The sequence below is a fragment of the Callithrix jacchus genome, chromosome 14 (genome assembly GCF_049354715.1).
Source record: "Callithrix jacchus isolate 240 chromosome 14, calJac240_pri, whole genome shotgun sequence".
NCBI lineage: Eukaryota > Metazoa > Chordata > Mammalia > Primates > Cebidae > Callithrix > Callithrix jacchus.
The window spans coordinates 75,638,960-75,666,644 of NC_133515.1; the positions used below are offsets into that span (position 1 = coordinate 75,638,960).

Genomic DNA, 27,685 nt, shown 5'->3' on the forward strand with positions numbered 1-27,685 from the left:
CTAAAACTGATCCTGAGTTATAATGAATCTTCAGTTCAGTCACATTCTGCCTGTAATTTCATAAAGCATATATATAGTTTTTGATGAGCTTCATCTAAGATGTTCCATATCTAACAGTAGCACAAGTGAAGTTTACAATGTGATACATTTTACACCACATTGTTCTCAGTTATTTACCTTTCAGTTGATATAAACTGGAATTATGATTATCTTTTCCACTTTTAATTACAATATAGTACTTGGAACCAGAAAAGTGTATTACTCAATTACTTGTTTTTAAATTAAATTTAATTCTTTTAACAAAATGTACATAGTGACATTTTGATAGATGTAATGTGATCTGATCAGGATAATTAATGTATCCATCATCTCAAACATTTATCATTTCTTTGTGTTGCGAACATTCACTATTCTCCTTCTAGCTGTTTGAAACTAAATAATGCATTATTGTTAACTATGGTCATCCTACAGTGGTATAAGACAACAGTACTTATTATTTTTCTTATATGACTGTAATTTTGTGTCTTAAATCTCTCCCTTTCCTCTCCTTTTCCCTGCCCTTCCCAGTTCCTAGTAAGCTCTGTTCTGCTTTTTACTTCTATGAGATCTATTTTTTTTTAGCTTCCACATGAGTAAGAACATGTGGTATTTTATTTTCTATTTTTGCTTATTTTACTTAACATAATGCCCTCCATTTCCCAGTTATTTCAGAATAATACCTCAATCAACGTTTCACAAAGTATTTTGGAAAAAACTAATAATCTTAGAAAATGATTCTTGTCTTGCAGTTTTTTTCTGTATCTTTGTAAAATGAATAGTTCTGATTCTAAACTTTTCTGTTTTTAGTTCAACTCTGAAAGCAAAAGTTCCACCTCCTTTACCACCAAAGGTAGACAGATTTATTTTTCAATTTGATTTAAGTGTATGTGTTATTGTTCTGCCAATTTAATACTTTGTTGAGAGTTTTTCTAGCTTTTCATTTGTGATCCACAAAGAAAAATCATGAAGTCGATATAAGTAAATGATATTTTTTTTTTTTTTGAGACGGAGTTTCGCTCTTGTTACCCAGGCTGGAGTGCAATGGCACGATCTCGGTTTACCGCAACCTCTGCCTCCTGGGTTCAGGCAATTCTCCTTCCTCAGCCTCCTAGTAAATGATTTTTTATTATATATGTATATATTTTTTTAATGCTCAACTTATATTTAGTGTTCATTCTTTTTTTTCCTCTTTCTCTCTTTTAAGACAGAGTCTCACTCTGTTGCTCACGCTGGAGTACAGTGGCATGATCTCAGTTCACCACAGCCTCCTCCTCTTGGGTTCAAGCAATTCTCCTGCCTCAGTGCCCTGTAGCTGAGATTCCAGGCACACACTAACCATGCCCAGCTAAATTTTTAGATTTTTATATTTTTTATTATTTATTTTAATTTTTATATTTTTTAGTAAAGACTGGGTTTTGGTATGTTGGCCAGGCTGGTCTCAAAATCATGACCTCAGGTGATCCCCCCCACCCTGGCTTCCCAAAGTGCTGGAATTACAGGCATGAGCCACTGTGTGCCTGGCCTTATTTAATGTTCATCTTAAGTAACAAGTTCTAGGAATTTACACTGGAAATGATTATATTAATGGATTAGTGTTATTTGACTTGGGTTAGAAAACTCTCATTTCTTTTAAGATTGTTTTTCTCAAAATCCGCAGTCTATTATTGACTTTTAAGAACAAATGAAGGGTGGTAATTTATCATAGATATTTAATTTTCAGAAGATAATTTTATATTAAAAATATAAAATAGTACAACAATTTTTAAGTACTTTTTAACAACAAAATTATTTTTCCAAACTAAATTATCCTAAAATAGTAATTTCAACTGATAGGGTGTTTCAGAAGATAGTTTTATATTAAAAATATAAAATAGTACAACAATTTTTAAATACTTATTAACAACAAAATTATTTTTCCAAACAAAATTATCCTAAAATAGTAATTTCAACTGATAGGGTGTTTTTTTTAAAGGTAAAATGAGCCAATATATATTTTATTTTATAAGTTCATATGTATAGCAAATTTTAATTATAAAATGAGCTGCTTTAAAGTTTAAAATCAGAATGTTACAAATGAGAGTTGGAGTCTTACCAGTCTTGTCATTCAGTTTACTACTATTTATTTTCATTTTATACAATTGAGACAATCCTGATTCATATAAGTAAATAATACTATATTTGCTTGTTTAGTTTTATCATAGCAGAACTATAGAGATCTGAATTTCAAAGAAATTAGTGCTGAGCAATAATAAGAGACACGTTCTTAAGAATTTATAAATTCTCCAAACCTTCAGCCAGTTGTAGGTTTTGACATTGTGTGTACAAAAAGTGTCTCAGGCATCCCATTTGCTGTGTTGGTATTCTCCAACATGATAACATTTTAATTTGTATCCTCTCATGCCCCTGGTCTGAAAGATTAAGCATTAGCATAAAGACATCAAGTCATCTAAGAGACAGCTTAGATTAGCCTTGAACTTTGACTAGCTTGAATGTTTAAAATAAAAAGAGATTCATTTAAATTGGAGGAGATAAGAAAGACTAGAGTATTTTTATTTGGCTAGTCTAAGTGGGAAGACTTGTGAGGAATTAATAAAAAGACTTAGAGGCCCTTTTATTTGCACGGCAGCAAAACCTGAGATGTACACATTTTAGTATATATTTTTGGAATATATTTAAAACAATAAGATAATCTGAATTGGAAGGCTGAGTAACCTTTAAACTCATCTGGTAAACCTCTAATGTATGATAGAAATAGTTTGAAAGCTTCTAACGTATAAATAGCACTTATGTCAGGAAAATAATTTGATGTTTCATTGTTGGTCCCTTTTTCTGTATCATTTCAGCCTAAGTCTGTCTTCATACCACAGGAAACGCTTTCCGCTGAGGATGATAATCAAGGAACAATCAAGAGATGTCCCTTGTCAGGGAGCCCAGCAAAGCCATCCCAAGTTCCACCTAGACCACCACCTCCCAGATTACCCCCACAAAAACCTGTTGCCTTAGGTAATGGTGGAGGGTGACAGCAAATGTGTTACCAGGTTTTCATACTATTTGGGGGGAAAAAAACTTTTAAGAGATTATTCGAAATTCCTTTGGTGAAGGAGAGAAGGAAAGCAATGGCTGTGGAGATGTCTGCTTTTTGCCTACTGGTTTAAGGTGTTTTTATGACAGGATTCCCTCTGACACAGTCTGAGATATTTTGTCCTCATTTCTCATCTCATATTTAGCTTTCTCTTTGCTGGAGATTGGTTCCCCCATTCATTTAGCTACAGTGTAGAAACAATGCAAATTAAACTGAGCAAACATGGAAAGTGTGTTTTGCTTCTAGGCTACTTCTGCTTTAGAAGAGAGTACCTTGACTAACTCCTTATTTCATTTAATCATTTCTTTAAAAAAATAATTGATATTATTTGCTAGTTATTTGCCTCCAAATTAATACTAGAAGATGCCATTTTAACACTGTAAAGACTCCTCTGTGTTTATCCAGAAGAAGCAATTTTAAAAAAGAGCAACTAGGCTGGGCACGGTGTCTCATGCCTGTAATCCCAGCACTTTGGGAGGCTAAGGCAGGTCGATCACCTGGGGTCAGGAGCTCAAGACCAGTCTAACCAACATGGTGAAACCTAGTCTCTACTTAAAAAAAGAAAATACAAAATTAGATGAGCGTGGTGGTGCACGCCCTGTAATCCCTGTAATCCCTGTAATCCCAGCTACTTGGGGAGCGAAGGCAGGAGAATCACTTGAACCCAGGAGGCAGAGTTTGCAGTGAGCCAAGATCACGCCATTGCAATCCAGCCTGGGCAACAAGAATAAAACTCCTTCTCAAAAGAAAAAAAAGAAAAGCAACTAAAGTTTATTAGATGACATAATATAAATCACCCCTTTTCTAAAAGTCGTTATAAATTCAGTATTTGGTTTTTTAATGCTAACAAATACATGTGCTTAGATACAAACTGAATTTAAATTTGCCTAATATGCCACAAATAAAGATATAAATAGAAGAACATATAGAACATAAATATATGTTCTCTCTATATATAAGGTATAAATAGAACATATATATGTTTATATATAATTATATATAATATGTATACATATAATATATATTATGTATATATATAAATGACTTCTTTCATTGTAAATCTGATTGGGTGATTCCAAATGAATAGTGATACTATCTCAGAGTTGATATTTTTATTTCCTACTTGACAACTTTCTGAATAAAAATTTTCATGAAGAGTAATCATTTTCAATAAATATATCTCACTGAAGGAAATGGAGTGAGCTCCTTCCAGTTAAATGGTGAACGAGATGGCTCATTACATCAACAGAATGAACATAGAGGCACGAACCTTTCAAGAAAAGAAAAGAAAGATGTACCAGTAGGTATTGATATTTATAAGTTCTACTTGTATTTGTTTCCTTTTTCACTGTTAAATTAGTTTCGTGCTTACAGTTAGTGAAACCATAGCAATAGTATGTTTTACAATTACTATATTGATATTTTAGTATATTATAATGGTGAATAGATTATTTAAATCTTGAAAAAAGTAACTGCTATGGTAAACTTGAATGATGGCTTTTTATTATTTACATTATTTACACCAATTTGTTATGTAGTACATTATAAAACATCTTTATACAGGTAAATGCTTAATATTCTTGTGATTGTTCACAAAATATTATTATTCTCATTGAGGATAATTGATTCTTAATAGTTTCTCTTACAGTCTTGTGAAGTTATGGAAAGAAGGACATAGATAAAGAAAGCTGTAGCTTCTACTTCAGGACAAAATTCTAACTATAGATCAGGGGTCCCCAGCCCCAGAGCCACAGACCGGTAATGGTCAGTGGCCTGTTAGAAACCAAGCCACACAGCAGGAGGTGAGTAGTGGGCTAGTGAGCATTACTGCCTGAGCCCCACCTTCTGTCAGGTCAGCTGCAGCATTAGATTCTCATAGGAGTGCAAACTCGATTTGAACTGTGCATGTAAGGGATCCAGGTTGCATACTCCTTGTAAGAATGTAACTAAATGCCTGATTATCTGAGGTGGAACAGTTTTATCCCCAAACCATCCCTCCCCTGACCATCCTTCTGTGGAAAAATTGTCTTTCACAAAACCGGTCCCTGGTGCCAAAAAGGTTAGGGACCACTGTTAGAGATTACATAAGTAGTGACATTGCTGCTCTTACCCTTCAGGAAAGGTGAAATTAGCCTTAGCAGCTACTCCTGTCACAAATGTTAGCTAAAACGTCATAACTATTAAAACATAAATGTTATTCATCAGGAATCATTAAAGATAAAAAATGTTAAACATTTGTAAAGAACTGACTTAAAATCACTGGAAGACATTCATCCGTCATCATAGAATTTTAAACAGTAGGAAATCCTCAAAATCCCCAATATCTCAACAGATGTCAATGAGGTGAATGAGATTGTTTTTTGTAGTTTTTGTATATACTATTGTTTGTTATTTTTATAGAAATTTGGAGTATATTCAGTATGTTTGTACACATGCATGCTATGGTTTCTGCAGTAAGCACATCACTAGAGGCTTTGTGCTATATCTAACTTTTTAAAAATATTTCACTGTAGAATATGACATACTATTCTTAAACTTGAGTTAAAGCATTTGGTGTTATTCATTGTAATTTGTGAAATTCAGGTTATTTTTAACAAATGTATAAACTGTCCTTCAGGAATGGGTCTTATGAAGTTCTATCCAACTGAGCAGTGCCTTTTTGCTTTCAACAATTTAAATTTTAACAGACCTGCTAACATAATAGAACAGAAATACAGCTGAGTGACTATAATACAGTAGAGAATAAATAGGCTCTGGGAGTTGTAAACTTTTTTTTTGAAATGGAGTTTCACTCTTGTTGCCCAGGCTGGAGTGCAAGGGCACAATCTCGGCTCACTATAACCTCCGCCTCCTGGGTTCAAGTGATTCTCCTGCCTCAGCCTCCCAAGTAGCTGGGATTATAGGTGCCTACCACCACACCCAGCTAATTTTGTATTTTTTTAGTAGAGATGGGGTTTCCCCATGTTGATCAGGCTGGTCTCGATCTTCTAACCTCACATGATCCACACTTTAGCCTCCCAAAGTGCTAGGATTACAGGCATGAGCCACCACGCCTGGCCAATGTTTACTTTCCTATGGTACTAAGTAAACATTTTTTATGTATGCATTTTAATTCACTTTTGTGTTACCTTAATTCATTAAGATAAGGTAATTCTGAAATAAATACGTCCATGGCTCTTATCACAGGATAAACAGTATCAGTGATAAATTCAAGCATGCTTACAGTTTATGCTGTAATTCTCGAAATTATTTACAATCCTCATACCTATAACCCCAGTACTTTCAGTGGCCAGGACAGGGGGATCACTGGAGACCAGAAGTTAAAGACCAGCCCAGGCAATATAGCTAGACATGATGGCACATAGCCATAGTCCTAGCTACTCGGGAGGCTGAGACAGGAAAATCACTTGAGCCCAGGAGGTCAAGGTTACAGTGAGCTATGCTTGCCTGCCACTGCACTCCTGCCTGGGTGGCAGAGCAAGATCTTGTCACTTAAAAAATTTAAATAATGACAAATAATAAATTTAAGTAGTCTTTTTAAATTTTATTTTATTGTTTTGTTTTATTTTAAGATGGAGTCTCACTCTGTCACCCAGGCTGGAGTGCGGTGGCGCGATTTCAGCTCACTGCAACCTCCCCCTCCCTCTCCTGCCTCAGCCTCCTGAGTAGCTGGAATTACAGGTGTGCACCACCACGCCCAGCCAATTTGTGTATTTTTAGTAGAGATGGGGTTTGACCATGTTGGTCAAGCTAATCTTGAACTCCTGAGCTCGTGATCAACCCGCCTCAGCCTCCCAAAGTGCTGGGATTACAAATATGAGCCACCATGCCTGGCCTTATTTATTTTAAATAATATTTACAGCCATTTCTATTACTCCTTTTCTTTTTTTTTTTTTTGAGACGGAGTTTCGCTCTTGTTACCCAGGCTGGAGTGCAATGGCGCGATCTCGGCTCACCGCAACCTCCGCCTCCTGGGTTCAGGCAATTCTCCTGCCTCAGCCTCCTGAGTAGCTGGGATTACAGGCATGCGCCACGATGCCCAGCTAATTTTTTGTATTTTTAGTAGAGACGGGGTTTCGCCATGTTTACCAGGATGGTCTCAATCTCTTGACCTCGTGATCCACCCGCCTCAGCCTCCCAAAATGCTGGGATTACAGGCATGAGCCACCGCGCCTGGCCTCTGTTACTCCTTATGTTAAATCTGAGAGTTATAACTTTCAGAACTCCCTAATTTAAGGGTGTTTCAGAGGCTAAGACGGGTGGATCACATGAGGCCAGGAATTCGAAACCAATTTGACCAACATGATGAAACCTCATCTCTATTAAAAATACAAAAATAGCCGGGCGCCTGTAATCCCAGCGCTTTGGGAGGCCGAGACGGGTGAATCACGAGGTCGAGAGATCAAGACCATCCTGGTCAACATGGTGAAACCCCGTCTCTACTAAAAATACAAAAATTAGCTGGGCATGGTGGCGCGTGCCTGTAATTCCCGCTACTCAGGAGGGCTGAGGCAGGAGAATTGCCTGAACCCAGGAGGCGGAGATCGCGTCGTTGCACTCCAGCCTGGGTAACAAGAGCGAGACTCCGTCTCAAAAAATAAAATAAAATAAATAAAAATACAAAAATAGCCAGGCGTGGGTGGTGGTAGGCGCCTGTAATCTCAGCTACTCAGAAGGCTGATGCACGAGAATCGCTTGAACCTGGGAGGCAGAGGTTGCAATGAGCAGAGATTGCACTACTGCACTCCAGCCTGGGCAACAGAGCAAGACCCTGTCTCAAAAAAAAACAAAAGACAACAACAAAAAATGATGTTTGCTAAAATAGATGACATCAGATAATTTAAGAACATCAGTATAAGAAAAAAATATATAACTTATTTGCAAAATGGAATAAAAAGTTATCAGAAATTGTTGGTAATAATAAGCTGTTTGCATCCTCAAAAATATATCTACAAAGTAAAATATATCTTAATTTCAGAAATGTTATATTTTTGTATCATTTATGAGAAATCAATTAACAGTAGCTTTTTTATTGTTTTCATCTCCTTGTGTAAGTGACTCTGATGTATGGCAGCTCTAGGGAAAAATTATGTTATTCCTTAAAATGATGAGATTAACCTTGAAAGAAATCTAGACTATCATAAAATTCCTGTTTAAAGTATACCAGGGGCTTCCTCTCAGGGGATAGTTCATATACTCAAGAATGTGGCCCCTTAGAGAAATATCTGGCATTTTTCAGGATAGTGTGGGTGAGCAAATATGTTACATTTCTTCTCTTTATAATTGCTTGTTTACTCTAACCAATGATTAATACATTTGAATTCATCAAAATTTAGAATTTTAATTCATAAAACACATTGTAAACATGGTGAAGATTAGGAGAAACTGTTACATATATAACAGATAAAATACTGAAATCTAGAATATATTTTTGAAAGCTCCAACAAATAAATATAAAAAAAGATAACTCAGTTAAAAAATGGGAAAAGAATTCACAAAAGAGGAAATACAGATAGCAAATGAACACTGTTTTTAAAAAGATTCTTAATCTTCTTAGCAGTCAGAGGCATGCAAATTAATGAGGAACACATGAGAAAAGGTTTTTTACTAATCAGTTTGGTGATATTGCTGTGAGTCTGGAAAGAACCAGGAACTCTCATACATTGCTGGTGGGTGTGATGTGATATGATATGTACACTCTGAAAAGCAGTTTGACAGTCAGTATCCACTAAAATGTAAAAGATACAGACCCTGTGTACCAATAGTTTCTCAGTATAACCATACTGTGGTATACTTCTCACAGTATACCCATTAAAAAATGCACTCATACAGTGTGTAATTAGGTATATGCAGGAATGTTTATTTCAACATTTGTGTTATAGTAAAATATTGACATAATCTAAATACCCAACAATGTTTAAGGAATAGCTAAATCAAGTATGCTGTGCTGCAGTTAAAACAAATGAACTAATCTATATGACCTGTATGGATTACTGTCCAGTTTTAAGGCTAAGAATAAGCAAATAGTATGTGACTATTTTAAACACACACAAAAACATTATTTTCTATGGGAACATGTATTTATACATATACCAAAAAAGTCTGGAAAGCCATATGATTACTTAAGTTTATCTCATTCCCTAGAGAAAGATTTGGAAGGTTTTACACCAAACTAGTTTTTCTGGGGCGAGTGCTAGAAATATGTGCATTGTAAAAGAATTAGGGAACTTCAGCCTTAACTGTAACATTTTGTTTTACAAAGAATGTATTCATGTATTTTATTTGGATAAATATGTTTGAATTACAGTATTGTTATGCCAAACAGCAGCCAAAAAAGTGTAATCATACATGTGTTCTTTTTCTAGAAGCCTATTAGTAATGGTCTTCCTCCAACACCTAAAGTGCATGTAAGTACTAAATATGAAATAAACTGTTTCAAGATAAGTACAATGACAGTCACTTGTATGTGTTACCTTTGCTTAGGTTTTTTGTTTGTTTGAAAAACCGTTATTATTACTGAAAAAAAATCTCTAAGATTGCTAATTTAAATATTACTTGATTACATCTAAAAAGTAGCTTTTCAGAATAAAATTATAATAAATTATACATTTTAAAGCTCTTGTTTCCAAAATGTATCTGTATCTTATCTGCAGCTATTTTTGAAGAAATGGGGAAAAGGACCTTGGTCATACTAGAAGTACAAAATGTAGATAGGACATTTTTTCAATTATGAAAAAGAATTTTTCTCTTTTTTTTTTGAGACATGGTCTTGCTCTTTCACTAGACTGGAATGCAGTGGCACTATCATGGCTCACTGAAACCTCGACTTCCAAGGCTCAAGCAACCCTCTCACTTCAGCCTCCTTAGTACCTGGGACCACAGCCATGTGCCACCATGCCTGGCTAACTTTTGTATTTTTCAAAGAGATGGGGTTTTGCCATGTTTCCCAGGCTGATCTCAAACTCCTGGGCTCAAATGATCCACCCACCTCGGCCTCCCAAAGTGCTAGGATTACAGGAGTGAGCCACCTCACCCAGCCAATTATCAAGAACACAGAATTTTTAAATGAAAAGGAGCAATGAAGGAACATCTGGCCCAAGCCTCTTGTTTTGTCCAGGAGTAAAACTGAGACCCAAGGAACATAGTCACCGAGATCATAAAACTCCACTCAACTCTAGCCGCAATTTAGATGTCCTGTCTTATAATCTGGCTTGTTCTAGAGTTTTGTTGTTAAATTAGACCCTGCTGTCTGTCTGTCTGTCTTTTCTTTCTTTCTTTCTTTCTTTCTTTCTTTCTTTCTTTCTTTCTTTCTTTCTTTCTTTCTTTCTTTCTCTCTCTCTCTCTTTCTTTCTTTTCTTTCTTCTTTCTTTCTTTCTTCGTATTTTTTTAATTGACCAGTAAAAATTATACATATTTTTGGTATACAACATGATTTTGTGATGTATGAATATGTTATAGATTGGCTGAATCAAGCTATTTAATATATACATTAACTCACTTTTTTTTTTATGTGGCAAAAGACTTAAAATCTACTGTTAGTAATTTTCAAATATGTGATATATTGTGACTTACTATAGTCACCATGATGTACAGTGTATCTCTTGAACTTACTCTTCTTAACTGAAGTTTTATGTCTTTTGACCAACATCTCCTCAATCCCTCATCCCCCAGCTTCTGGCAACCACCATTTTACTCTGTATGGTGGTTTCTATGAGTTCAACTTTTTAAGATACATATAAATGAGATTTTATATATACATATGTGTGTGTGTGTGTGTGTGTGTGTGTGTGTGTGTGTGTGTATATATATATGTATATATAAAATGTATCATTTGTCTTTCTGTGCCTGATTTATTTCACATAGCAAGATATCCTCAGCTGTCAAAAAATGATAGGATTTTCTTCTTTTTTAAGGCTGAATAGTATTCCATAGTGAATATATACAGTTGTTCCTCAGCACCCATGGGGAATTGGTTCCAGCACCCCTCTGGGGATACCAGGAATGCTCAAGTCCCTCATATAAAATGGCATAGTATTTGTATATAACCTACATGCATCCTCCTATACCCTTTAAATCATCTCTGAATTACTTATGATGCCTAATACAATGTAAATAATTGTTATTCTGTATCATTTAGGGAATAGTGACAAGAAAAAAAAGTCTGTACATGTTCAGTACAGACATAAGCATCCTTCCCCACCTCCCCCTCAAATATTTTCAGTTTGGTTAAATCTATGTGCAGATCCACAGATAACAGACGGCTGACTCTATCCCATTTTTTTTTAATCCATTCATCGAGTAATAGACACTTAGGTCAAGTTCATATCTTGGCTTTTGCAAATAATGCTGCAACAAATATGGTAGTGCAGATATCTTTTTGACATACTAATTTCATTTTTTTTTTTTTTTTTTTTAGATGAAGTCTCACCCTGTTGCACAGGCTGGCTTTACAGGCATGTGTCACCATGCCCAGCTAATATTTTTTGTAATTTTAGTGGAGACAGGGTTTCACCATGTTGGACAGGCTGGTCCTAAACTCCTGACCTCAGGTGATCTGCCCACCTTGGCCTCCCAAGGTGCTGGGATTACAGGTGGGAGCTACCATGCCCAGCTTCATTTCTTTTTGATATAGACCCAGTAATGGTATTTCTGGATCATATAGTCATATTGCTGTTTTTCTTAGGCTTAAAATTGTATTAAGTTAATGTAATTTTAGTTTATAGATAGGACTGCGTTTCCTTTGCTACAAGTCTATCGTCTAAAAGCTTAAGTGGCACTAGTTTAGAATATGTCTATAGTTTTTTTAGTTTTTTACCTGCCAGCTCTACTTTTTAGCCTTGTTTTCCTTTTTTTTTTTTTTAAGAGCTCATTGCAACCTCTGTTTCCCAGGTTCAAATGATTGTCCTGCCTCAGCCTCCCAAGCAGCTGGGATTACAGGCATGCACTACCATGCCTGGCTAATTTTTGTACTTTTAGTAGAGATGGAGTTTTACCATGTTGGCCAGACTGGTCTGGCCTTTTTTTTTTTTCTTTGAGACAGAATCTTGTTCAGTCACCCAGCCTGGAGTGCAGTGATGCCATCTCAGGTCACTGTAGCCTCCGCCTCCCAGGCTCAAATGATTCTCCTACCTCAGCCCTCTGAGTAGCTGGGACCACAGGTGCCCGCCACCATGCCTGGCTAATTTTTTTGTGTTTTTATAGAAACAGGTTTTACAGTATTGGCCAGGTTGGTCTTGAACTCCTGACTTCAGGTAGTATACCCACCTCAGCCTCCCAAACTGCTGGGATTACAGGTGTGAGCCACCACACCCAGCCCTTTTTTACCTTTAAATTCTACATTTTGATTCTGACAGAGTATACTTTATAATCTATGTGTTATAAAGTATTTATACTTTATATTTGTAATTTATATCATATTTAAATATTTTTAAATTTTTCATATTAATTTATACTGTCTATAGCTTATATATTATAGCAGATAAATATATATACAATAGGGCAAAATTTCCCACTTGACTATAAAACAAAACACTTACCTCAGGTTTGCAGCTTGACAGGGAAAGGCTATCTATGAATACCAGGTAGACTCCAACTATACAAATCCACTTAATATTGGGAACTGGTTTGATTGTTTTGTTCTTCATTTTGTCATTTAAGTTTCTAGGGTTTAGCAGTACCTCAACATACAAATTTCCATAGCTATCTTAAAAGGTCGGTATTAACATTAGTTAAATGATACAGTTTCTGCCCTACATCATCAAAGCATGTTTCTGTTGGTCTACTACTACTTGATGGTATCGCCAAGCTAAATTGTTATTTTATGGTACTAAAATCTTTAAAAATATATTTGTTGGTAGATTTCTATCATTAAAAGGGAAATTTTAAGGTCCATGTTTTAATTATGTTAATATTTTTAATCCATTTTTGTCAACTAGTGATGTGATCTCTCAGCACATTACCTCCTTGTTTGTGAGGAAGATATTCCTTCTGTAAAATGATGCACAAATGCTGTTCTTTTAATTTAGGCCAACATGACAAATACTGAAATTTTCTCTGACCAAAAATATTTTTGTACTGTTTTTCCCTCAAGTTGTCAGTAGTAAAAGTGATTACATGAGTCAACGTTTTTGTACCTTGAGTATTTAAAAAGATAATTTCAGAATTAATATTTTACTCTTTGACAACATAATATGAAGTTCAAATGAGTGATATATTTCTTTTTTTTTTTTTTTTTTTTTTGAGACGGAGTTTCGCTCTTGTTACCCAGGCTGGAGTGCAATGGCACGATCTCGGCTCACCGCAACCTCCGCCTCCTGGGTTCAGGCAATTCTTCTGCCTCAGCCTCCCTAGTAGCTGGGATTACAGGCACGCGCCACCATGCACAGCTAACTTTTTGTATTTTTAGTGGAGACGGGGTTTCACCATGTTGACCAGGATGGTCTCTATCTCTTGACCTCGTGATCCACCCGCCTCAGCCTCCCAAAGTGCTGGGAGATTACAGGCTTGAGCCACCGTGCCCGGCCAGGATATATTTCATTATGATATATTTATTATCCGAAAAGTTTGTAAATGGACTTGATAAGTAATATTATCATCAAAGAGTTAAGCTTTTTAATGAATCTTACCCGGGAAAATAATCAGATTGCTCAATTGAAAAAAATAAAAAATAAAGTCTATATGTTTTGAGGTTGAAGCACATATATGAATTTCAAGTCAGCCATACCTGTTTCACTTTGTAATGTGAAATTCAATTTCTGTCAATAGTCTCTCACATTTAAATCATAATTACACTTTATATATTAAAGACTTACTTGTCACTGTTTCATATTGGTTATTCTTTGTTTCCCTAGATGGGTGCATGTTTTTCAAAAGTTTTTAATGGGTGTCCCTTGAAAATTCACTGTGCATCATCGTGGATAAACCCAGATACAAGAGGTAGTACTGTATGTTTTTATCTGTTATCTTCCTAATTTTTTTAAACTGGGGCCGTGAAAGCATTTGTGATTTTATTTATTTTCTGAGTATCTTTCTGGGGAAAAAAAAGTCTCGTTATAATTTTTTTTTTAATTTTAAGATAAATAAGTTTCTCTGTGCTGTTATCAGTGTTTGAGGTGACACATAACACTAAAATTTCACTATATAATTACCATATCAATATAGTGAAGCCAAGTATTCTATGCCACCCTAGTTTCCTCCAGAAGTGTTCTGCTCCTGCTGCACATAGTCTGATATCTTTTTTTATTTTTAGAGAAAGGGTCTTGCTCTGCCACCCAGGCTAGAGTGCAGTGGCATGATCATGGCTCACTATAACCTCAAACTTCTGGCCTCAGGCAATCCTTCTGCCTCAGCTTCCCAAGTAGCTAGGACTACAGGCACACACCACCATTCCTGGCCAGTTTTGGTGTTGTTTTTTAATTTTTCATAGAGATGGGATCTCTCTGCATTACCCAGGCTGGTCTCAAACTCCTGGGCTCAAGCAATTGTCCTGCCTCAGCCTCCCAAAGTACTGAGATTACAGAAATGAGCCACTGGCTGATAGCTTCATTTTTGTCAAAACAGCCGTTATTGAAGGAATTTAGCTACTGAGGATCCAGGGTTTAATGATCCAGGGTTTAACCACCACTTTAGAGGATCTCTGACCTTAAAAGGGGCCATAATTAGAATAGTTGTCTTTAGGCACCAACTAAGAACTGTCTGTGTCCTCTCACTGTATATACGAATCTTCATAGCTGTCTGTCTATATAAGATACACATAGAACATTTAAACATGAACATTTTTATATACACACACGAAGTCTTATTAAATCTTCTGAGTACTTTTATGTCATAGACAAGGAAACTGGCACTCAGAGAGGTTCATTGTTTATAGCCATTTGGTGGTAGAAAGGGTTAGTTTAAATCCAGTACTGTCTGACCACAAATCTTATGCCATGTACAAATCTGCCAGTACAAATATTAAATGCTGGGCACTTTAGGAATGCTGTTAGCATTCTATACTGTTCTCAACATACTTCAGTTTAATCTAGAAAAGTTCTTGACCCGTTACTCTGTATTATCGCAAAAACAGATCGGGCACTTGTTCTTCAGGTTGCCTGCTTGGATCTCTTTGAAGCGTTCTTTGCTTTCTTTCCTGTTCTGAAGCCTTTTTAATAATTTCCACTTCTGCTTTTGCTCTGGGGGAAAAAAAAGATTGGACTGGACCATGGCTCTGCTTCTCGTATCTTTTAGAAGATATTGAGTAACCTAGCAGGTATCCAAGTCTGAGTTAACTTTTTAATAGACAATGGTCAGATTCTGGGATATTTTTATAGTGCTTGTAGTGTAGCTCTAAAAAAAATATTCTGTAGAAATAATTAGAATCTGTATCAGCTACTCTCAGTTTATATTCTGTATGTCAGTTGCACATGATCCTCTCTTAAGGGGGTTTTAGAAAAAGGAACTGCAGATTCTTTGCCAGTTCTTAGCACTCTCGCATGAGTGAAGAATTTACCATGCCACTCTTCAGAACCTCCCTTACATAAAAATTCTCTTCACTGCTTTGAGGCTTATGTTTACATATAATTCAGTTTATGGATCTAAAGTGTCTAACCTCTTCTTTATATTCACTGCTTAAAATCATGGTAATTCTTATATGTTAATACATATTTATGGAAGTTTAGATTATAGAAATCCTATTTTAAAATATTTTATTTACCAAAATCAGTCAGTGAATTACTTTTATTTCAGATCAGTACTTGATCTTTGGTGCAGAGGAAGGGATTTATACCCTGAATCTTAATGAACTTCATGAAACATCAATGGAACAGGTATGTTATTTTGTATATTCTCTTTTTTATTATTTTCAAGCTACTGTAAGTACACATTAGACCAGAAATAAGATTCAGTTTTGTGATTTGCTGCTGCTTTTATTCTTTTTTTTTCTTTTGAGACCGAGTCTTACTCTGTTGCCCAGGCTGGAGTGCAGTGGTATGATGATCTCAGCTCACTGCAACCTCTGCCTCCAGGTTCAAGCAATTTTTGTGTCTCAGCCTCCCAAGTAGCTTGGATTACAGGTATGCACCACCACCACACTTGGCTAATTTTTGTGTTTTTAGTAGAGACGTGGTTTCACCATGTTTCCCAGGCCGGTCTAGAACTCCTGATCTCAGGTGATCCGCCTTGGCCCCCCATAGTGATGGGATTACAGACATGAGCCACCATGCCTGGCTAATTTTTGTGTTTTTAGTAGAGACAGGGTTTCACCATGTTGCTTAGGCTGATCTCAAACTCTTGTCCTCAAGTGCTGGGATACAGGTATGAGCCACCCTACCCTCTTTTATTCTTAAAAACCTTCATCAGGTTGGGCGCAGTGGCTCATGCCAGTAATCCCAACACTTTGGAAGGCCAAGGCAGACATATCACCTGAGGTCAGGAGTTTGAGACCAGCCTGGCCAACATGGTGAAACCCTGTCTCTACTAAAAATACAAAAATTAGCTAGGCGTTCACCTGTAGTCCCAGCTGCTCAGAAGGCTTATACGGGAGAATCACTTGAATCCAGGAGAAGGTTACAGTGAGCCAAGATCATGCCATTGCACCCTAGCACAGGCAATAAGAGTCTGTCTCAAAAAAAAAGAAAGAAAGAAAGAAAGAAAAAACAAAACCTTCATGAAGGATGTTCTAATTACCAGATATTGAAGACATATTCACAGGCCTAATTCATACCCTTGAGAAGCTCATGATCTAATAGGGAAAACAGACATATAAACCAGTAACTACAACACTCGGGATTAGATGTCATATTAAGGAATTGAGTATAAGACATTGGCAACAGAGATGGATGTCACCAGCACCTCCTGTGAGGATATGAGAAAGAGGGGCATTTGAGATGGACCTTAAATGATGGATAGAAGTTTGCCACACAGACAGGATAAGCATGATGGCATTGAGATGTGAAATAGCATGGCAAGTATAGGAACCATGAACAGTTTTATTGAGATATAATTCACATATCATACAATTCACCCATTTAAAGTATACAATCGAGTGGTTTTTATAAGTTCACAGGGTTGTGCATCTATTGCCACTATGAATTTTAGGACATTTTCATCATCTCCAAAAGAACCTTCATAATCATTAATGGTCATCCCCCATATCTCTCCTCTTCTCCCACAGTATGGGGATGTTTTTGAGTGTCACAATGAGTGGGGGAAGCTTTTGCATTTAGTAACCAGGAGTCACGATCATGAAACAACCTGAAAACTGATAATGATGATGATATTAATAGCTAGTATACTTACCTAAAGCTTACTGTGTGTCAGGCACTGTTTTTAAATGCTTAACCTATATTATTTAGTCTTCATGAAACCTCTCAGAGGTAGACAATATTGTTATTCTCATTTTGCAGTTGAGAAAACTAAAGCCCAGAAGGGATTAGTAACTTGCCAAAGATTCCACAGCTGGACTGTGGATATGAACCTAGACAAGCTAGCTCCAGATTCCATGCCCTTCACTACTTCACCATATTCTCTCTCCCAGTTGTATTGTTCCTGTAGAGAAATGCTGGACCTAGAGAAAGATCAAAGATCTAGAATTGGCCTAATTGAATGACCAATTCAACATGGAGGTTGAGGAGAGGTCTAAGTTAACTTCCAGTTTTCCACTTGAGTGACTGGGTGCATGACAGTAACAGAACGATAGAGTATAGTATACTGAAGGATATGTTGATTTGAAGAGAATGGTAAATACATTCACTTCGGTCATGCTGAGTTTGGAATGCCTTCAGGATGTGTGACTAATTCTCTTTTATCAATATAAATTGATTACAAGGCCAGGTGTGGTGGCTCATGCCTGTAATCCTAGCACTTTGGGAGGCTGAGGCGGGTGAGTCACCTAAGGTCAGGAGTTCAGCCTCACCTGAGGTCAGCCAGGTCAATAAGTGAAACCTCATCTCTACTAAAAATACAAAAATTAGCTGGGCATAGCTGTGTGCACCTGAAGTCCTCGCTACTTGGGAGGCTGAGACAGGAGTATCGCTTGAACTCAGAAGGCAGAGGTCACAGTGAGCTAGAGTGTGCCACTGCCCTCCAGCCTGGGTGGCGGAGCAAGACTCCATCTCAAAATAAATAAATAAAAATTGATAACAAATAAAATGGAAAGAAAAATCTGTAAGTAACGATTTATTCATGACTAAACATTTCATCTTCATATTTTTAAATCAGATTTTCTAACAAGATCCTAGACTGCGTGATGCATTGTGAATCTTTTAATCTGGAAATAGTATACAGTCAAATGGCTGAAAAGTACCTATGAACAGGGAAAGGGAGGAAAAGGATCTTGTAATTATAATAATTAGTAAATAATTAATTCAAAGGTAGTAATATTTTTCTTGGGTATAATGAGATATCCAAAAATAATATTGGTGACAATATTAATTGTAAGGCTTAAGACCAACTTTATGCATAGGTGAAGTAAGCATTTATCAACCTAATTTGAAGAAGAAATTTGAAGAATTTGTTGTTGTTTTTGAGACAGAGTTTTATTCTGTCACCCAGGATGGAGGGCAGTGGCGTGAACACAGTCCACTGCAGCCTTGACCTTCTGGGCTCAAGTGACTTTCCCACCTCAGCATCCTCAGTAGCTGGGACCACAGGCATGTCCACAATGCCCAGCTAATTTTTTGGTATTTTGTAGAGACTGGAATTTCACTTTGTTACCCAGGCTGGTCTCGAACTCCAGGACTCAAGCAGTCCTTCTGCCTTAGCCACCCAAGTGCTGGGATTACAGGTGTTAGCCACCAGGCCTGGCCAGTACTCTTAAGAGAAGGCACCCATCAACCATACGTTGCTTTAGCATTTGAAATTACATTACTAGAGTAATTTTTTTTTGAAGCATTGCCCTTTAAAGGAAGTATTTTTTCTATAAGAGTAAAGAATTAGTATATGTGGAGCCTGACGTTTTCATCTTACTATGAAATTGATGATTAGGTTGATTTTCTCTAAAGTTTTGGGGAAAGAAACAGTGGCATGTGCCTAGTAGACAGGGGAAGATTCTGAAAGGTAAGAAGATGACACAAAGCAGGGTCCTGATTTAAAATTTTTATATGCCTTTGTTTTTTATAACTAACATTTATTCAGTACTCTGTGTGTGTTAGACTCTCTTCTAAGTGCTTTACAAGGAATATCTTGTTTAATTACCGTACAGCCCTGTGAGATACAGATATTCTGTTTTATAGATAAGAACACTTGAGACAGAGATTCAGTAAATGACCCAAGACCACACAGAGTCATTGATAAAACAGATATTTGAGTCAAGGCAGAATATAGAAGCTACCCTTTTTAACTGTCATATTCTTTTTTATTAAACTGATTATGTCACTTACAACCTAACTTGCTAAAGGAAGAAATCATTGAAAATCTTGTAAAGCTTTAAAGTTTTAGAAATTGTTAAAAATGAAAATTCAAAATGAAATCCAGCACTTTTCAAAATAAAACTATACATAAATACCTCTTCATTGTCCCTATGTTGAAAATAGGAAAAGAATCTGTGTCTTGTCCTGCTACTGTACATATGTTTATATTAAATAAGCAAACCCACTTACATTTGCAAATATGTAATTTCATAATAAGCCATAGATGTGGTATTGATAAATACTTTTTCAGTGGATATTTGTATGAAAAGTAACCCAGTTCAACACTTGAATTAAATAAAAATCTGTTTTTGTTAACATGTACTGATATGCAGCCTGGAATAAGTCATTGCCCCTTCTCTGCCTGATTTTTTCAGTATAGCCAATGAAGTCCCAATTTTGTTGTGAATTTTTGTGAAAAGCAGAAAGTAGGAAATGGATGTTGATATCTTCTCTATCTGAGGCACAGGTATAGGCATATTTTACAAATTAAAAACTATTGGCAATGCCACATTTTGCTTGTTTGGAGAAATTGGGTATTTTATGTAAGTACATTTTCCCAGTAAATGAAATAAAATTTTTATTAAGATGTAACATCTCCTCCCTTTTCTTATTACTGGTTCTCTTTTAGTTATTCAGTCCGATTATTATTACTGTGTTTCCATAATGTCCTTAGAGGCCTTGATATGTTTCTTCATTCATCCCTACATTCTCTGTATTCCCTTCTCTCTTCTCAGTTGATTTGGGAGTAATTAGTTGTAGGAATTGGCAGAGCAAACCCAGCAACAAAGGTTGTTAAATTGGGATGCTTAATAATGTACATTAGTGGCTTTCAAACTTCAGTCTGCCTCAGAATTACTTGGCAGTCTGGTTAAACCATAGATTCCTGGGTGCTCCTTCAGAACTTCTTGCTTCAGTAGGTCTGGGGTGAGGTCCAAGAATTTACATTTCTACCATGTGCCCAGGTGTTGCTAATGTTGCTGATGTCCTTGGACCACTTTAAAAAAACCACTGATACGCATAACGGAATGTCTTAATGAGAGTATTTTTTTTTCTTTAGTATTTAGATTGTGTTCCATGAAATTCCCTTTTCTTTGCCATAAATTGTGACCACTTTCAGGCTTCCAGAGGTGCCTCTCACTTCTTATGATACTAAATTTTAGTAATGAATTTCATATATATATATATATATGTATCCTTTATGTTTATGAGTTTTCATCATATTCTGTGTCAGCCTTTTTTTCCTCCATACCTAGTGTTTCTGTATCCTGTGTTCCACTATACCATGATCCTTTTGTTCTGTATCATATACTCTAGAAGCCATGCATTGCATATTATGCCTAGATAGGTATGTTTTGGGACAAGTAGACAGGAGAGTCTTAATTATTCAACCCCAGAACCAAAATAAAAGAATAGATGTTATTTGAAAATGTTCTTATTCCCTGCGTAGTTTGGGGTTACATAGCTCTTAATCATAAGGGAGACTTGAGCTGATCATACCATGTTTAGGCTCAAATTACATTGCTAATTCATTTTTTCTGTCACATAAACATGTATGTATGTATATCATCTTGTTTGAATCCTTGATAAAGTTAATTCTGTTGAAAATAACTTACTTTTTAAAGAACTGACCTATAGATATGACAGCTTACATGATTACTGTGTACAGATTTACATTGCTATTATGTATTATTCTTTGTAAATTTTGTGCCTTTTTTTAATCAGCTATTCCCTCGAAGGTGTACGTGGTTGTATGTAATGAACAATTGCTTGCTATCAATATCTGGTAAGTATTTTAGTTTTTAAATACCTTACAATTGTTACTATTCGTTATTAGCTTTTATGTCATATCTGTTTTTCTTTACAGGTAAAGCTTCTCAGCTTTATTCCCATAATTTACCAGGGCTTTTTGATTATGCAAGACAAATGCAAAAGTTACCTGTTGCTATTCCAGCACACAAACTCCCTGACAGAATACTGCCAAGGTAAGGGTATATCCTTAGAGGCAATATGATGTTAACAGTTCATTCTCATAAATACTGTGCTACAGAAAGTGAAAGAGCACTCAGTTTGGGTTAATAGAAATCATGTGTGATGAAAAAATAATGTGTAATATATTTTAACAAGTGCGTATTGATAACTCTTGTTCTAAAATTTTTCTGCTTTATACTTTGAAATTAACATCAGACATTTTCGCGGAATTTTTAATTCTTAAAACTAGTTTTTTTCTTGTACTTTGCTGTAATTTTACATTGCATATAGTGCCTTTGCTTTTGATATATGTATCTGTGTTAACTTTATAAAATTTTTCTCAAAGTAAAGTTTCTGTACCTAGAAAATAAAAATGATTTATTGAAAAATGTTTTTGCAACCTGGCATGGTGGCTCACAGCTATAATCCCCATACTTTGAGCGTCTGAGGCAAGAAGATGGCTTGAGGGTAGGAGTTCGAGACCACACTGAGCAACATAGCGAGACCTCATCTCTACAAAAAATATTTTTTAAAAATTAGCCAGGCATGGTGCTCGAGCCTGTGGTTCCAGCTACTCAGGAGGCTGAAGTGGGAGGATCACTTGAGCCCTGAAGGTCAAGGCTTCAGTGAGCTGTGATCATGCCACTACACTTCAGCCTGGGCAACAAAGCAAGACCACGTCTCAGTGTTTTTCATTAGAAGATAATTGGTTTGAAGTTGAGGGGTTTTGCTTTTCTACATAGAATAATTTTTTTATTATGCTCTGTTCTTTCGTTGCTTATTATAGTATTGGACCTCTTTATTGACTGAAAGACTTTTTAACTCTGGTATATATTGTATTTTATAAAGGCTTTATAATATGGCCATTCTTTTTTATAATATTTGTTGTAAAGCAGCTAACATAAAACCTTTATTTTAAAGTACCTTGACAATCTGCTGTTCTCTGTTGCTGAGTTTACAGTGTAGCTAAAATTTGCTCCTGTGTATACATAATCTTTTTAAAAATTAGCCTTTTTGGTGAAAATTATATAAAAATATATAGGATGTTCTCTTTTCTTAAAACAGAATATACCAATTTCTTTTTTTGGAGACAGTCTCTCTCTGTGGCCCAGGCTGGAGTGCAGTGGCATGATCTCAGTTCACTGAAACCTCCACGTCCTGGGTTCAAGCAGTTCTCCTGCCTCAGCCTCCTGAGGCCTCAGCACCTCCTAATCTGGGATTACAGGTGCATACCATCACACCCAGCTAATTTTTTTTTTTTTTTTTTTTTTTTTTTTTTTTTTTCTGAATTTTTAGTAGAGACGGGGTTTCACCATGTTGGTCAGGCTGGAGGGTGTACGAATTTCATTGAGATCATTTCATGATTACTCAAAGTTGGACTTGATTTATTATATTTTACTATAATATACACATAAAGTGCCCTCAAGGACTATATGACACATTGACTTGGATGCATTTACGTTTTGATATCTTTTATTAGAATAGAGGCCTTTTTAGCATATTTGCTTTTAGCTTTGTTCAGTTCTTTCAGATTTTACTGAATACACCAAATGTGTATGAAATGTCCCATGTATAGATGAGACAAAATTGAGTAAGATATAGTTTATTCCTTTAAGGAGTTTCTATATGGTATGATTTTGCCTATGCTGAAGATAGGTATTCATTGTACCATATTATAATTCATTTTTAGGAAAGCATAAGCTTTGGAATTCAAGTAAAGTTGAATTTAAATCCTGGATCATTCACTTACTAGATATGGGACCTGGGATAAATTATACAACCTCTCCCCATATATTCAGCTGTAGGGATATTTCACCTCCAGGTTATTATTTCAGGGATTTTATTATGGTCAATCTTTAGTGTTTTTAGTAGTAACAGCCACAAAAACGTCCTTCCCACTTTCTTCAGTTTCATTATCTAGTAATTAATTACTGTAAAATCTCTTAATTCTCTCACTTAATTGGCAGGAAACGTAAAACCCTTTTAGCATGATAATATTTTATATATGTGTATTTATACCATTTCTTCTGCCATACAGTTAGCACAGCTTGAGCTTCTACTGAGCATCTTGTTAATCTGACAATAAGGAGCCTCATGGTTCTCATTCTGAATATAGGTACTCACTGTACCATATTATAATCCATTTTTAGTAAAGCATAAGCTTTGGAATTTAAATACAGTTGAATTTAAATCCTGGAACATTCACCTACTATATGGGATTTTGGATAAAATATACAACCTCTCCACATATATTCAGCTGTAAACGGAACCAGTGTACTGGTTTGAAAATGATAAATTGTATATATAAAGTACCTACCACAGCACCTAGTAAGCACTCAGAAAATAGACCTATTGACATCATTATCGGGCATGATAAATTAACTATGCCTTGTAGTATATACCCTAAAATATCCTATCTTAACTACATTCAGACTATTAGTTAATTTAGAATTCCAGTTAATTGGGTGCTGGTAAAATAAGTTATATTGCCTTTCATAAAATCATGACTAAAATAAAGGCAAGTCTGTAGATTACTATAGAACATTAACTAAATTTTTGGACATTTCAGTGTACTGCCCACAACTCTATTTTGAAAAGTTTTTGACATCCTTAATTCTCAGGATGATTGAGAATTAATAGTTGATTTTTGTTTGTGTAGCAGTCATCCCTATGGTCTTTCAGAACTTGCAGTTAATCTTCCTGGGCTTTGACCAGTTCAGTGTTTTAACTCATACGTTAGCTTTGGGAGCCAGGAGACAAGTTCACAAGCGTGGACAGGAACATTAAACTTTTTGCCAGCTGAAATCTATCAGGAACTTGGTTCAGACTTTTTTAAACTCTAAAAAGCACTTTGGTTCAAAGCAGATTTGTTAAGAGTGTGGGGCGTTTTTTGTTTTGTTTTGTTTTATTTTAAGCTGCATTAAACTCCACTGTATATGAAAGGGGCATTTTTATAATTATAAATTATAATGTGACATTTTTCCTAATATAAAGTTAGTCAACATATAATGAGGTGTTTTAACCAGAAATTTGAAATCAGAATATTCTAGATTGCTGTTGTAGTTCAAAATTTGAATAAATTCTATATCATTGTTTAGGTGTCACAGTATGAAGAACATTTGATTCACAAAGACAAGTACTTAAATATAGTTAACAGTTTTTAACAGCTTACCTTGCAAACTCCGAGTAATGTTCACTTAATTGATACAGCATGTAGTTCCAGCAACTGGGGAGGCAGGAGAATCACTTGAACCCTAGAGGCGGAGATTGCAGTGACTCAAGATTGCACCACTGCACTCCAGCCAGGGCGACAGAGTGATACCATCTCTCTCAAAAAAAAAAAAAACCTGAGCAAAAATCTAGCCTCAGATTTCTAGGCTGTAACCTACCTTGTTGTTGGAGGGACTAAATGACACAGATGTGTAAAATGCATGGCACATAGTAAGAACTCAGTAAATGAAGCTACAATCATGGCTTTTCATAAATCTTCAATATATAAAATGTATTAAAGGTTAAAATTAGAGTACTACAATACTATATTTAATATATGCTTGGCTATCACTCAGTTGCCAATTGCATGGTTGTAAGAACATCCATCAGGAAAATTCTTCTGAGCTTGTTTGGAATTGCATTGAACATCAGACATGTGCTGTACAATTTTATATAAACGTGTACAACTCTAATTTAAAAGAAGACTTACACAGAGCACTGGCATCTATCTAATCTTCGGCAAGTTTACACATTTAAGTTTAAGTGGCTTATGCCTGTAATCCCAGCACTTGGGGAGGCTGCACTTTGGGCAGATTACTTGAGCTGCAGGAATTAGAGGCCAGCCTGGGCACCATGGTGAAATCCTGTCTCTTTCTTATAAAAATTATTTAAAAAAAAAAAAAAAAAAAAAGAGTTTAAATGTGTGTACAGGTCAGGCACAGTTGCTCACACCTATAATCCCAGGACTTTGGGAGGCCAAGGCAGGCAGATCACTTGAGTCAGGGGTTCGAGACCAGCCTGGCCAACATGGAGAAACCTTGTCTCTACTGAAAATACAAAGATTAGCTGTGCATGGTGGCTGGTGCCTGTAATACAACTATTTGAGAAGCTGAGGCAGGAGAATCACTTGAACCTGGGAGGCAGAGTTTGCAGTGAGCTGAGGTCGTGCCACTGCATTCCACCCTAGGCTACAGAGCAAGACTGTCTCAAAAAATAAATAAGTAAAAATCTTTGGCCGGCTGCAGTGGCTCACACCTGTAATCCCAGCACTTTGGGAGGCTGAGGCAAACAGATCACCTGAGTTCAGGAGTCCAAGACCAGCCTGGGCAACATGGCGCAACCCCATCTCTACTAAAAATACAAAAATTAGGCAGGTATGATGGTAGGCACCTATAGTCCCTGCTATTTGGAGTTCTGAGACAGCAGAATTGCTTGAGCCGAGGAGGCAGAGGTTACAGTGAGCCAAGATCACACCTTGTCCAAAAAATAAAATAAATGTAGTTAAAAAAGAAAAGTGTGTACAGAAATGGCTTTAACTTGAGGTTTTTACAGTTTGATGCACCAGCAGTATTTATTATGTTAATGTACATTTTAAAAGACATTTGCGTGTATGTGTAGTTTTTAAATTGTAGTTTTAAAAAATAATTCAGAATTGATTTTTATCTATTAAATTCAAGTTAGATGTTTGCAAAACCTCTATAGCACCTTTGCAGAAAATCCATATCCCACTTTTCCTTAATAGAGAAATATAGATTTCTAAATAAAAGAAGTTCTTGACAAATACTTATAGTAAGACAACTTTCTACATAACTTAAATTTATTACATGTACTAAAAATCTCTTTCCCCAGTTTTTGGCTTATCTTTTCACTTTCTCAGTGGTATCTTTTAGTAAACTAAAGTTACTAATTCAATAATTGACTGCCACCTGTAGTTTGAGGTGCTAGGGATGAATCAGTGGGGGGAAAAGTCAATTAAAATGTAACAGCGTTTTCTTGTGTGATTTATTCTTTTTGTATTTTCTTAAATCCCTAGGTCATATATTTCTATAGGCTTTTATGGTTCGTTTTCATATTTAAACCCTTAATCCATTTGGAACTGACTGGGGGCCATGAGAAAAGGATCCAGTTTATTCTTATTTTTAATAGATGGCCTAGTAGGTCCGCACTAGTTTTGAACTCATCCTTTCTCCACTGATCTGTAACAGTAGCTTTCGCATATACTAAGTTTGCCTACATGTATTATATACTCACTTTTATTTACATTTAGGAAATTTTCTGTATCAACAAAAATCCCTGAAACCAAGTCGTGTCAGAAGTGTTGTGTTGGTAAGTAAACTGTCCAATAGCATATAGCTCTCTTGCTTCACAGAGCAGTAAGAAAACCCGTGAGACTCATTGTAAAGTCTGACATAAAAATAGTACTACCTCAGGGCATTCTGCCAGTAACTTTATTTTTCCCCCTTAAGTAAAACAAATTTCTTGGTCATTTCATCTCTGTATAGACTAAGCCTAATATGTGGTACCTTGCAAATAAGTTATTTGTCAATAAATTGTTTAACAAACAAATTATTTGTTTAGCAAATAATTTATTGCCTAGGTAAATGGAGAAAGTAGTATGACTTTTTTTTTTAAGCCATATTTTATCATACTCTGTTTTTCAAGGGTCCTGTTACTTACCGTTCACCATTCTGCTTAGTAATGGCTTGTGAGATTACATTTATTCCTTCAGCATGTGTTTTTATGTTCACCTTCCCCTCACCTAATTTCCTCCCCCACCACCTCCCTTTAACAATTAGTTGTTATATTTGCATGTAGCCAAAGCAAAAAAAAAAAATGATTTCTTTTCCTTAAGTTATTGTTATTATAAAAGGGAAAATAAACACGAGTCATTATACCACAAAGTATAGTGTGGAAAGAACTCTAAACATAGGCTCACTGAAGAAGGTGGCATTTGGGCTAGGCTTCAAAAGAAGGCAGATTCAAATTTTAACTGTGACTAGATGGAGAGGCCATTTCAAAAAGAAGAAATGATACAACATGTGGAGCAGTAGCAGTGCAGATAGCAAGGAAGGAGTGTCTGGGTGTGAAGGGAAAAGATGTCAGAGGTGACTGAGGCCTCAAACCCAAAAGACTGATGGAAGGGCAGAGTGTTGTTAACAGGAAGCAAGAACAGCTGGTTTAGAGCAAAAGAGGATGACAGGGTTGGGGTTAGACATGG

At 36.0% G+C, this 27,685-nt stretch overlaps 1 protein-coding gene across 9 annotated transcripts in view; it reads left to right on the forward strand.

Moving 5' to 3' along the window:
- MAP4K3 (mitogen-activated protein kinase kinase kinase kinase 3) overlaps nt 1-27,685 on the forward strand; it is a 189,034-nt gene that overhangs the window by 144,626 nt on the left and 16,723 nt on the right. For all 9 annotated transcript variants that reach the window (XR_004733656.3, XR_013526644.1, XR_013526645.1 and 6 more), the window contains 9 exons: nt 847-889; nt 2,883-3,042; nt 4,312-4,421; nt 9,487-9,528; nt 13,972-14,056; nt 15,848-15,927; nt 21,232-21,292; nt 21,374-21,491; nt 26,735-26,793. Coding sequence is in view for 6 of the 9 variants with exons in the window: in XM_002757828.6 (XP_002757874.1) it covers nt 847-889; nt 2,883-3,042; nt 4,312-4,421; nt 9,487-9,528; nt 13,972-14,056; nt 15,848-15,927; nt 21,232-21,292; nt 21,374-21,491; nt 26,735-26,793 (758 nt within the window). In the remaining 3 variants the exon portion in view is untranslated. The remainder of the gene's footprint in view (nt 1-846; nt 890-2,882; nt 3,043-4,311; nt 4,422-9,486; nt 9,529-13,971; nt 14,057-15,847; nt 15,928-21,231; nt 21,293-21,373; nt 21,492-26,734; nt 26,794-27,685) is intronic.